This window comes from Brachyistius frenatus, unplaced genomic scaffold (assembly GCF_029030835.1).
Source record: "Brachyistius frenatus isolate BFR_SWC_R1_liver_20210118 unplaced genomic scaffold, ASM2903083v1 Contig_14, whole genome shotgun sequence".
Lineage (NCBI taxonomy): Eukaryota > Metazoa > Chordata > Actinopteri > Embiotocidae > Brachyistius > Brachyistius frenatus.
The window spans coordinates 3,136,048-3,149,307 of NW_027210613.1; the positions used below are offsets into that span (position 1 = coordinate 3,136,048).

The window sequence follows — 13,260 nt, forward strand, 5'->3', positions numbered from 1 at the left end:
GGCAGGGAGGGACTGACTGACAGCCGGTCGGTGAGGGTGGGGTTAGTGACTAGCGAGAAGCTCCAGACCTCACTGAAGCCTGGGCCTCGACGTGGCATCTTACCCCGTTGCTCTGGGTGGACTGTATGGACTGCTCGCTGGTGGAGGAGCAGGTGCTCATGCGGTCTATGTCCTTACTGTGGCTGGAGTGGCGGTGATGAGAGGGCGTCCCGTGACTTCCTCGGCCCAAAGAGTCCCCTCCGCCACCGTTGTCACTGGGGTAGGAGAAGGAGCCAGGCCTGCTGGTGGGAGAGGGGGGCACAGCTGGGACGGTGGCCCAGAATGCGTTTCCTTTATGTGCTGGGCTGGAGGGGACAAATGCTTCCTTTCCTCCTGCTCCTGGAGTTTGAGGTGAAATCAGGGGAGCAACTGTCCCCACTCGAGGGCTTTTAAGAGAAAAACTCAGAGGAGCCACTGGCATCTGTGGTGTAGCAGCCATTTGATGCTTCTGCGTGTCTTCGTAGCCTCCCAGCGCCTGTCTGATACTGCCGTCCACACAACCTGATGGCCTGTTACTGTTATTACTGTTACTTCCATGAGGACTATCCAGCATCCTCATCTTAGGGACCTCAGGGGCTAACAGCTCCCCGTTTGTTGTGATGTCTGAGTAGGGGTTAGAGGGGAAGGACTGGGGGTGGCCGGGTGACCACATACCTGCTGATCTGTCGGGCCCCTCGGGGCCCGGGGGATGGTGGTGGTGTACGGGCTGGGGGAGTCGTGAGGATGGCTGGGGGATGCGGGAGGGTCGGGTGCGAGGGCCGCACAGGGAGGCGGAGCTGGCCCCTGATCCTCCAGAGCCGCCGCCACCGCCACCTCCTCCCATGTTGGAGGTACTGTTGGAGCTGCTGCCTCCTGGGAGGCCCGCAGTACTACCGCTGCTACTGCTGGGTGGACCGCTCGGCCCACCACCACCCACGTGGTTCCTCTGGTACTCTATGGGTGATGTCAAAGCTGCGGGAGAGGACAAGGGGTAAGATTTTTACTCATGTCACATTACTCTTTTAGTGTAAAAATCCTTAAACATAACAAAAGAGGCTGAATTAGTTTTAAGGCAATCCTGCAAACTCAAACGTGACGCTCCTCGAACTCTAAAGGACCAAATCCATCAACATTTCTGGTGTTTAACTGTGTAATTTTGTGTCCACAGCAGTAAGTACAACAATCTTACCATTCAGGAAATTGCGCTGGTTCTCCAGTATTTGGCTGACCTGGTGGACCCAAACTTGACTGACTCCCGGGCTCGTTGAATGAATGGTGTACCTCTCCAGATTACCGCTAGATGATCTGGAGGTCAGTGTGAACTTGCAGGGGTCCTCTGCATTTTCTTCTAGACCCAACCAGCTCACCTGGAGTGATGGAGGCAGGGAAGGTGGAAGAAAGAGGTGAGGAGGAAGATTTATAAAAGGGAACTGGAGGAATTTTGCTTCAATGTAATTTATGCATGTTAGTCTATTGTTAGCAAGGTTACGAGGTGAGCTGCACTCACCTTGATGCTGTTCTTGAAGAGGTAGCCAGGAGTAGAAAAGCCTTTCTTCTTGTCCAAGGGTTCGCTGAAGATAACTATCTGCTCGAACAGAAAGATTCTCCTCTCTTTCATCCTTGATAGGAGTCCTCCGTCCTGATCCGAAACCATGAAGGTGTCCTGGAGGAGCAATCTGCCCTGAGCCACAATTTTACCCTGAGGACAGAAGAGCAGAGGTGCGGGGGATCAGAGGAAAGATATGGACAGTGGAGGTGAGAAAGTAGTTTTCATAAGTTTACTTTGGAGCAAGCAAGAGAAAAAAAATGAACAAACAACATCTAACCAACTACCTACTCTATACTACTTATATCTTCCAAAATGGCAGCACACTGACACCCAGTGGCAGATGACTGAAACTACAAATTAATTTCTGCAGAGTATAACTATTTGACACTTTTTACTCTGCAGACGTGCACACACTTCTGATTGTATGAAGAGCAGACTTACCTCGAAGCCTTGAAGGCGCCCAACATTCATCATGTCGTTGCAGCGTTTAGGGACCACACACATCACTTCTACAGCTTTCTACAGTAGAACATGAGAGGACAACAAACTTGAAGATAAAGAGCTGGCATACGAGTCAAGTAAAAATACCACAGAACTGCAATTTTAGCTTAGATAGTTATGCAGCTCACAGAAGAGGAGATTTTTATCACTTCAATAAAGTTTGTGCTGAAACTTGAACACTTTATCTGACTGTACCTCCAGCTCTGTCGTATCCGCTCCTGCCTTCTTAGAGATTTTGAGAAGATCCTGAGAAAGAGGTCAAATGTTTAAAAAAAATACTGATTTTGATGATCAGTAATGTATATTTAATATAAGGAATAGTTTTAGTTCTCCCAGAATGTAAAAAAAAAACACTGAATAATTTACCTTGAGCAGAAGCTGGTACTTCATTATGCGTTGGACAGGTTTGATTAGCAGGTCAGTGATTTGTAATCTGTGCCCCAATCGCTGCTTCAGGTCCTGATGAAAGACAAAAATACATTATCTCTAATGAAGATTAATCACACGGAGAGTGCAATATAGAGATTACGCTGTCGGTAGAAGGTGTATAATGATTTAACAATCTTACTTCAAAATAAGTGTCAATATACTCTGACACAATATGCTCCGATTTAGGCTTGTTCTGGCAGTACACAATGTACATGTGCAGCCTCCGTTCCTGTAACACAAAGGTACTTTTTAGTTTCAGAAGAGATGTGACAAGTTGGGGCATATTATTCCCTCACTGTTGTTGGAATTGTATAAAATGCACTTGATAATCCATCTTTGAAGAAAAACCAGGATACAAAGAAAAAGTGAATAGTTCTTACCTGTTTGACAAACAAAGGAGCCAGCCTGTCGGGATCCTCCAAACACTTTTCAAGCTCTCCCAGGAATAAACTGTGAGAGAGAAACACATGATTTAACCTGTCCGGGTACATGGTGTGAACTGCTTTTCTTTTTTTTTTTTTTAAATGTTTTTTCCTGTTGTATAGGCCTTGCTGGTAGTTTTGCTTTTGGTATTTTTAATTTGTAGAATGATTTGCAGGGTATGTTAACTAAAGAAGAATGTCAGCCTACTCTTTGTGCCAATCATAGATCTGATGGATGTTTCCAAAGACGATCTTGTCTTTTCCTCTCATGTCATCTGGTACTCCTTCCTCTTTCATCCTGCTCATGTAGCCCTGCAAGGAAGAAGGTCGACCAATTTGTAAAACCCCCCAAAAAACTGTGTCTGAAAACTTAAAATACCTTAATATGTTTTTTTTTTTTACCTCCACTACTGATCCCAGGTCTCTGACATAGTCCCTCTCGGTCTCCACCAGCTCCAGAAGCACGTAACTGACAGACAGAAAACAGAAATTGTCACCGTGTAATACAAATGGGGTGCTAAGTCGTGGATGAACATCAGAAATGTTCCATATAAGCACACAAACGGAGGCAAACGTGATTAAGTGACTGGGCTCAAGTGGCTTTTGTTTATCGAAACTCTAACAAGACACAGGCTTGTAACTCACTGTCTTCTCTTGAAGAAGCCAGATTTGCGCTCGTCCAACTCATCGATGGGCGAGGAGGAGGAGAGGAGGGAGTTATCGGAGGGGTTAAGAGACGGAGAGCTGCTGTCGCCTTGCTCCACTGATAGAGAACTGGGACGGTCCTCCAGTGACTAAGAAAAGAAGGAGTACAGAGGCAAAGAGAGGATGAAGAGGAGCAAAAAAAGAGAGGAATGAAGAGGTAGAAAGAAAGAACTGTTAGACAGCAGTATGTTTCATTTAATATCATGTATATAGGCCAGTGACCATCTTGGGGATATTGGCCAGAGTGCAATGTCCATTTGCTGAAACAGGACAGCTGGCGTAGTTAGTCACAGTCCTAACAGATGACTAGTAGGCCATGATGCCGTTCACCAACACCAGAAAAAAGAAAAAAAACAAAAGCATGTGTGTGTATGTATTACAATGTTTTTTGGGTGCCACATTTTACATTACATTTAGCTGATGCTTTTATCCAAAGCAACTTACAACACACCGATGGTACACCACTGGGAGCAATTTTAGGGTTCAGTGTCTTGCTCAAGGACGCTTAGGCATGTGGAAAGGAGGAGCTAGGGATCGAACCACCAACCTTCCGATTAGTGTGCAACCCACTCTACCGACTGAGCCACAGCCTCCCCGCATTCGCAAGTACTTGCAAGTGTTGTTTATGATTTCTATCTCACCATCTTGCTCTTCACCAGCTCTTCGATGGCACTGACCAGTTCAGCCGCGCTCGGCGTCTCTGAACTATTGGGACGAGCGGACAGGCGAGATGCAGACTGAAAAACAGAGAGAAAACGGGAGGTTATGATTTAAGTACAAAACATGACAAATGTTATAAAACTTGGCATGCTGCATGCGTACAGTCGTCAAACATTCTCTGCGATTGTATACGATCAGGCTCACCATTGTTGTGTTAGGACCCCGATATTCCACATGTCCAAATAAGGACTTGGTGATGTCCCTAATAAAAGGGTTAATTGGGGACCAAGTTGGAGCCAATCACAGGCTGGTCTCGGGGAAACATGGGTTATGAGGTAGGTTCAGGTGCAAGGGCAAAATCTGGGATTGGAGTGCTCTTCAAGCACACGCACCACGATTGGTCAAACAACTTATACACAGCAAACAGTGTTGCTTAATACTCCATTGGACAGAAAGTTTGCCTCTAGGTCTGAGGCCCGGTTGCAGGGAATGACTTTGAAGGATCCTCTGTACATGATCATTTAGTCCCACACACTTCGCTACTGCAGACACACGTGAATGGAGTATTCACTTTAGCAACAGGAAAATAATCACATTCCAAGGGGATGAGGTTTAGTTAGTGAAAGAAAGAAAAGAAGTGGTTAAATAAAGGAGGTGATGAAGTGGTTTTACATGGAGAGATAGGGAAACCGTGACAGAAGGGACGCAGAACAGAAATCAACATAATGCTGAAGGAAGGAACATGCAACCGTTAAGAAAATAAGAGAAAAAAAGAAACGTTGTTAGTGCCAAAATAAAGGTTCAGCTCTGAGTGATGATGTTTATATAACACCGAAATCATGATTATAAGTTAAAGTTAAAGCAAAGATCTCGTGAGGAGCAATCTGCTTTGCGTGTGCCTAAACTTAGTTATTTTATCTTATTTTTATGTGACTTGATTGATGCACGTGACATCTCTATTTGTGTACCATCATATTACAGATGAAGCAAAAAAAAAAAAACGGGGACCGCTTAAATTAAAATACAAAAATACACAAATCTATTTTGATTTGTTTTAAGCTTGAATTCACAACCATGATTTGTCTATGTGGTTTTATGTATTGAGTTTCCTGCACACCCTGTATAATTATGTACTGTATGTGTACAGACTGCTTTGTGTGACCCACCTTGTCATCTTGGGAGTCGGGCTGCAGCAGGCTGTGCTGCTGGATGGCCATAGGGGGAGGTAGAGGGACGGCGTCGGCCCCTTCCTCTCCTTCTTCCTCGCCGCAGCTCTGCATGCCCGATGAGGACGACTTGGACAGGGTACCGCTGCTCAGCCCCTCATTACGCATACGCTGGAGAGGAAGGAGGAACAGTGGTTGTGAAATTGCAGGTCGGACTCAAAACTGGGTCTGTATGTTCTGACAGGGTCACGGCTATCCACTGGTCTTACTTCCTCCAGGGTCTCGTCCTGTGGTGTGGCCGCGCTGTCGTCAGAGTCCTTCTGCGAGCCTGCCATTGTGTCCATATTCTTCCTGGTGCCATCGCGGTTCTTCTTATGCTTGTGGGCGAGCTTCTTGACGTGGCCGTCAGCTTTACCGGAGCTGAGCCGTCGCACGGGGCTCGTCAGCCACTTCCTCAAAGTGTTCCCAGGACGTTTGGGGCCTGGTGAGCTGTGAGGGCCCAGGGTTTGGCTGGAGCCTGGCTGCAGGGCGTCGTTACTGGATACTGACAAGGTGTCTAAAGGAGAGAAGAGATCAATAATGACATTAAACACAGGCATAAAGGCACAATTTATTTCCCCAAATGTAGACAACAGCGTTATCTCAACAATCATCAAAACACAAGATTAAACCTTGCTATTAGTCTTGCGTTGATTGACAGGTCTTTTAATTCGAGGACCAACACTAGACAACTAATCTGTGTGATTAACGCTGTCTAATACTGCTGATAGGTTTGTTTATATCACAAATGCACGGCACTATGGAGGCAAAACAATTCTGCAATATGAATGTGTGACGTTCTATAACTCATTTGTCATTCATGCCTGTCAATTTATTGCGTCTTACAACAATACAAGATTCATATTGGATGACAACAACTGAATTCTTTCTGCATGGAAAAACACATACAGCCAAATACACGTTATGCACCGTCTACGCTTATGTGAGGCTGAGTCGATGTATGATAAAGAAGTGTGCATTTGTTTGTTTGTGTTATGTGCAGTAGGCAGGCTGGCCTCCTCCTCACACTGATGATGTCTCCTCTGGGAATCTGTAGGAGGGAAGCTCTTCTTCAGCTTGAAATGGAGCAGTGAGGAAATAAGAAAGGATAAAGGGAGGCTTGAGGCTTTGTCTGAATACTTGAAAGATACATCCACCTGTCTCTCTTCAGTCACTCCTTTTCTCTTTTCTCTCTCTCAATTCTTTATCTTAAACTCCTTTCTCCTTTTTTTTTTTTTACACCAACATTTCCTATTTAGTTCTCTTTACCATCACAAAAAAAAACAAAAAAAACTGCTGCATGCTACCGAAGTAAGAAACAAAACCTGTTGTCTTGCTCAAGTTATATGGACACAAATTCTCAAGAATCCCACAAGTCTTGGGATGATAATGTCGAGGTCAGTTTGGTGTGCTCCATAATGTGCAACGTGACCGCAACTCTTACACCACACAGCATTCATGGGGCCCAACCTTTCACCTCCTGTAAGACCTCACAACAAACAGTAACGGTCTGATTTAAGACTACCCCCCACTGTGCTGCTAATACAAGCGGAGAGAAAAGTAAAAGACAAAACTTCCTGAATGTGCTGGAGTACTTCAAGATATCACTCAAGGATAAGGAGAGTGCACCTTACTATCTATACCACACTATGCTGCAAAATCCATCAAATTCTGTCACTTTAAAGGTATAAAGTGACACAAATTGCAATGTGGAACCTTTGTCTCCCCCTTCTGGTTGTTAACGTAATTACAAAAACACCATTGGGACGCACTTTGGCTCCCCTGTAGTCTACTCAGTGGCTACCAATGCGTCTGCAAAATGGAGGAGACACTTATTTGGAGCGTCACAACTCCTGCAAAATAAATCGTTTCACTCAGAATGTGATCCCTTCGGATTGATAATAGTTGGAAAGTCTAGAAGAACTGCACGATTGAATTATTTTATCCCCATTCAAGTTAGTGTATGTCTAAACAGGAAGTTATCTGACTCTGGTGCACATGCTCTGCTCAAAGACCATGCCCAGTATGCATTCATCCAGCCAGTGTGGGAATGTCTCACCAGACACCAGATTTTAAAACTCTGTACACTATGAAATACAGAGATATTTATTCAGCAATGATAAGGTTTAATCAGCATTGTGTGCACTCATTTGACTATGGCTTGACTGTAAAGGACATTCATTTATATTTAAAAGCCCTGCGATACTGGTTTTAAAAAAAAGAAGAAAGTTATTGTTCCAGAGAAGATCTCGGCTCATATTGGACACATGACTTTCAGAGAAGAAGTGACTGTAAAAACAATTGCATTTGTATGAGGGTTGAGTCAAGGACACGCTCCTCCTCCATCATCTTACTTTAAATTGTTTGCATTAAAACATGTTGAAACAAAATGTTGAGAACAAAAACACTGAATTGGGAAATATTAGTTTAATTTCATGAATTAAAAATGACCTATATCTTAAGATACTGTGCAGGAGGAGTGTGACTAAAAAGGAGAAGGTTTGAAAGATTCAGGCTCCTGCGTCTCCATTATTTTGCTATTAAAGTGGTTAAAATGATGCAGCTGCTTAAGATTAAACCATGTGACCCAGCTGAACGGCTCTTATGAATGGCAGGTGTGGAAATTCTGCATTCCCTCATTGAGCACTTTCACACAGCCAGAATAAATGCATCTGCATGTGAACGTGCGTGCCAGTCACTCAGCCTCTGGAACACTTATTTTTACTGCTTATACAGAGCATGTGTTCTCACATCGCATGCAAGAACCGTTCCCAGAATAACAAGCATCTCCCACGTTAGTCACTCTGAAGCCATCCTCTCTGAGAATCCTTTCAGATATTATCATCAGCACAACCGCAGCTATAAAAGTAATAATCGTTCAATGGTTCTGCTGTTCGTGAGCTGCATAGTTGAGATTATATCAGGTGAATATGACATGGCAGAGCATCTTTTTTTTTTTTTTATCCTGTTTTCATCCGCAAATGAATTCTTTACCAGACAAAATCAGATGGATACAGTTATATCTCTTACAAAGGGGAAACTTGGACTCTCTGCAAATCTGTATATCCCCCCCCAAAGGATCTATTTAAAGACAGCAAAAAAATGTGGAAGGTTTGTCTGTCTTGCTTGAGGACAACTTGATGGAAGACAATCTCTTTTGTTGCGCTCAAACATTTGCGTACAACCTGGCTGTTTAAAACAGATTTGAGAAAAGCTGTGTGATTTACCTGCCTCCAACATCTCCCCTGCACGCACTAAATGAAAACCAGAGTCACAACTGTTGGTTATGATCCTGTCCTGGAACGTTTTAGTCACGGGTGCATTCATGGATCCCTATTTATGGGCGCAATTCTGATGACTCACAATACCTTTGCATTTGCTGGTCTCCAAGGACTTTCAAATCCTTTGTTTACGAGTTCTGTTTACTTCAGTGTGTACATTTGATCCATTACTCATACTAAAATGCAGGAACTACAGGTGTTGACGAAGGCTTTGATTTATTAGTGTTTAAAAGACTGAATCGTTTAGGTAAATATCTGTAAGTGGACACTTAAGCGACTGTTGTTGTGTAATGTAAACCATTGTTTTGTTTTCTTTCCTTCTCTCGTTTCAACTGACAGGCCACACTGATGACCCACAGCACACACCTACTTGTGTTCAAAATATAGCAACTTGGGTAAAAACTTGTGCTTTTAAAGGGAACGTACCAGGGAAGCTTCCAGGAGTCAGTACTGTACTTCTCATGTCAGAGCAAACAGACCGTGCTTCCTGCACACGCTGGGGTCACAACCTAACATGTGGCCATGCTGTTAGCAAGTACAGCTCAGCTGTTATGGGGCACGTTTAGGAGACTAATGTTTCACACGGTCAGCTCACAATTGCGTATCCAATCAGAAAGAAAGAAAGATTGAAACACACGAGAGCTTTGAAAATTAGTTTTTTTTTTTTTTTTTTTTTTTTTTTTGTGGGAATGCTGTCTGTGTTAAATTACATAAATGTGTGATATCGGCAAAAAATAATTAGCTTCTGCTACTGATTTATTTTGATTCATTTGCGGATTAAATACATGTAAAATATAGCTTCTGTAACATGTGGGGTGCTTTTGGCTTAAAACGTCTAAAAGAGAAAGTAATCTATCACTTGTCCCTCATGTTTCAAGACTAAAATTTTCACACTTTAGCCTGATAAGCATTTAGTGGATCTCCATGCTCTGATTAGACTGAAGAGGTCGCGCTAACAGGGGTGTAAATGGGTGAAACACGGGGTCAGCAGCCTTGACACATTCCTCCTCAGTGGAAAATAACTCCAGAGACACATAGACACACAGAAGACGTGATCTTTGACCTTCGCCCCGCAGGGCATCTTTCATTGTAGAGACACTTCAGGAACAGCTGGTCAGGCTCTGACTCATGGGAAACAAACACGGGACAGAAAATTAGTCCGGACCCTCTATCGTTTGTTCTTATATGGATGATTACAGTTGAGTCTCAGAAATAAGGATTAAATTGGAGTGAAACGGCATTTATCAAGACTACATCCTTAAAGACTTGTCGACCTGTCTGCTGCAATACAAACGTGGAGACACATTAAACAATCTGAGGGTCTGAAATAGTAGACATGGAAATGTATCTCTACTAATGCAAGAGGTCTCTTCAGATCTTAAGTGGATTGTTCAGTTTTTCAAATGTTGTTGATCTACTGCCTGATGTGTTAGTGCACAATCATAGAAGTTTGACTTATTTCAAAAGCAGCATGTAGCTGTTTAAATGGATGTCCATGTGCTCAGCCTGACCTTAAAATAGCAAAAATCCTGGTGGGACAATTTATGTCAGTAGGCCTATCGCCTTTAGACATATACAGTGGCCATAACCATAAATATCCTCTTGACAACTGTGTCATTGTTATCATAGTCAACATGATTAAATTAAAAGTTTTAGCCATTCAGAAACTTGTTTGCCGACAACAGGCTTTGCTAAAATGATTATCCTGATTAAATTAGTAAAGTGGCGTCTCTGTCTCCTGAGCAATTACCGATCAAAGGTTCACTTCTGGGTTAATTCAGCAGCAGGCTCATTAGAACATCATACCGTTGAGGTGATGGTCATTAGGAGTCACTTGGATATCTTCTTGCAGCAATTGTGTTGTAAACCGTGTATGCACTAATATTCAAACTACAAAACATCTTCAGTCTCCACCATTCTGTTCAAACATTCAGCACTCTTATGCAACTACGAATCAGACTTGTGTTTAACCTCCTGATAATACCATCCCCTCAGTTCAACTGCGTCCTCAGCTCTTTGCTCATTTATCTCCAAGTTGCCTACATTAAATTATAATTCAGTCTCTACTCATTCACGCTGCTGCAAAAGAACATGATAGATTTACAACTTAGGGCCTGATTTACTAACGACGTGCAGTGAGGATTGTGTCTTTCAAATGTGCAATTTAATGCATGCATATGCAATATTGTGCGTTTCTACCTGAAGGTGCAAAATACTGGGAGGGGACATGGAAATAGAACAATTTAGCACCCGCAACGATATTTACTAAACCTGGAAATATAAATTAGAAGTGATTGCGTGTCTGTTTTAGTACGACATAAAAAAAAAAAAGGCACGTATTAGTCAGATGCGCACGTTAGGTGAGACGACTGCTCTTATTGTGGAGAGAAGGAGACGCAGCGAAATCCAAGAATACGTAGAGAACGTGGTTTTACACCTGTGGAAACATTAAATGAGATGCCAGAGGGAAAAAATATTCAGACATCCTCGTCTTTCCAGCGATGACGTTTCTGAGTTATTGAATGAACTGAATGACGATTGCCATCCAACAACAAGGAGGAGCCGCGAGATAGGCTACCAACAATTAAAAAGCTTCTTACGACTCAGCATTTTCTTGCCTCTGGGTCATTCCGCCGTATCGCTGCGGGGATTATCCCACCCAGTCTCGTTTTTCAGGTGTGCCGTCCCGGGTCCTGAATGTGACGTCCCACAGAATTCAAAGGTAGGCAAGGCTTCATAGGGTTCTCGAGCACTTGCGAGGCACTGAATGAAACTAATTCACCTGCTCGTCAAAGAAAGCTGGACCTGCTGCTCAGTGTTTGTTCGAGGCATCTTCATCCACCGTCCCTCCTCTTCTGTTGGCCGACATTTTATTATGTGCCGTTTTTTTGTATTTTTCGTCTAATATCTTGCCGTCTTCTTAGAGTTTAATCTATTGATCTTTTTGTTATTCCCTCAGCATTTGACTTCTGCGCTGATAATCTCCTGTATAGGGTTTAGTTCTCGTTATATTTATAGGCTATATATAAATTTCAATGGGATGAGATTTCCTTTTGCTTTTGCGGTCGTTTAGTTAGAACGGCTGGAATCACTTTAACACGCGCAAACCCCTCATTTAAATAGAGCCATTTGCACCTGATATCAAAGACGCAATTACAAAATAAATGTTTTGGAAAAACCACGCAATTTAGTACCCTTTATTTGAGAGCCCAGAAAATCAGGCCCTTAGTGTGTGCGTCTCAGAATAGGAGGAGGGAGGGGCTGGCGCTGTACAACTGCAGTGATCCTGAAAGTCTGAGCTGCTCCACAGAGGCATGCCGGGGATTCCAGAGGTGTCACCAGGGGAGCATCTTTCCTGTGGTCTTATCTTCCCCAGGAGAAGTGATACAAACACACGGACACACAAACTTCGGTCGGTGTGGTTGGAGACGTGCTTTTAGAGGCGGTTGTGGGGCGTACGGGGAAAGCTCCAGGGGATACAAATATGGACAATGCTAAGAGACGGGTTGCCACCAACAGCTGTAGTTAGGGAGGGATTGGTGAGGAAGATATCGAGTTTTGAGACCACCCGCTACACATTCTGGCAAAACGAATCTGTTTATGCTTCATTAAACTGTATTCAGTAGACAACTGTGAAAACATTAAACAAACAAGGATTGGTATTGTGACATGGTCCTCATCTTCCTATTCTATTCAACCTGACCTCATTATTTTCTTTTCTCCCGGGGGGAGGGGGGGTCTACAATAACCTGACCTATCCCAGCACAAACATATAATCTTGTCAATGTGATTGCAGTAGATTTAATATCTCATCACATAACGGTGCATTCACTAAATTACTTTCCCTGCCATTACATAATCAGTTGATCAATGAAACGAGTTCATAAAAGCCCATACAGAAATAGCTGCTGCAGAACTGACAAACACAGACAAGCTGTCAAAATAAGAAAAATACTGTAGAACTGCAGCTTCTAGCACGAGAGTAGTGTCACACTTGAAACTGTTGTATTTGCTTAGTTTTGGAGCCTGCATGCTTTGCATATTTATGTCATACAATAACAAGCATAACTAGGATTCAATCACCAAGTATCTATTTACATCTTGAAAGAAACAATAATACCAAACTGGTAATCTCAAACAAATGATCACTTATTATCATTTCTATTTCTAAAATTGCAGGTCTTTTTCCACAATAAAAAAAAAACATTAACTTGCAATTTAATCTCCACAAAAGCAGAGGAGCAAATGATTTACTTGCGTCCGAAATAGTATATCATGTGTTCCACATGATTGAGGCACCTACCTAGATCCAGAACCCAGAACTTGCAGTTGTCAGAGTGCTCTCCCTGTGCTGAATCCATTGAGAAAAACGGGTTTAGAGACACTAATGACTCGATTCCACGAGCCATGTCGGTCAAACATCAAGTGTCGGGACTCTGACGTGAAATATTCCCTCACAGCATCTCCACAGGTAACACAACCGGCTTTAA

At 43.2% G+C, this 13,260-nt stretch overlaps 1 protein-coding gene across 1 annotated transcript in view; it reads right to left on the minus strand.

Annotated features, from left to right (window-relative positions):
- triob (trio Rho guanine nucleotide exchange factor b) overlaps positions 1-13,260 on the minus strand; it is a 106,958-nt gene that overhangs the window by 8,911 nt on the left and 84,787 nt on the right. Inside the window, 14 exon segments of the mRNA XM_069693183.1 lie at positions 104-990; positions 1,208-1,385; positions 1,526-1,717; positions 2,009-2,086; positions 2,264-2,314; positions 2,435-2,527; positions 2,637-2,726; positions 2,878-2,947; positions 3,128-3,231; positions 3,322-3,388; positions 3,565-3,713; positions 4,266-4,361; positions 5,451-5,621; positions 5,720-6,006. Coding sequence (XP_069549284.1) covers positions 104-990; positions 1,208-1,385; positions 1,526-1,717; positions 2,009-2,086; positions 2,264-2,314; positions 2,435-2,527; positions 2,637-2,726; positions 2,878-2,947; positions 3,128-3,231; positions 3,322-3,388; positions 3,565-3,713; positions 4,266-4,361; positions 5,451-5,621; positions 5,720-6,006 — 2,513 coding nt within the window.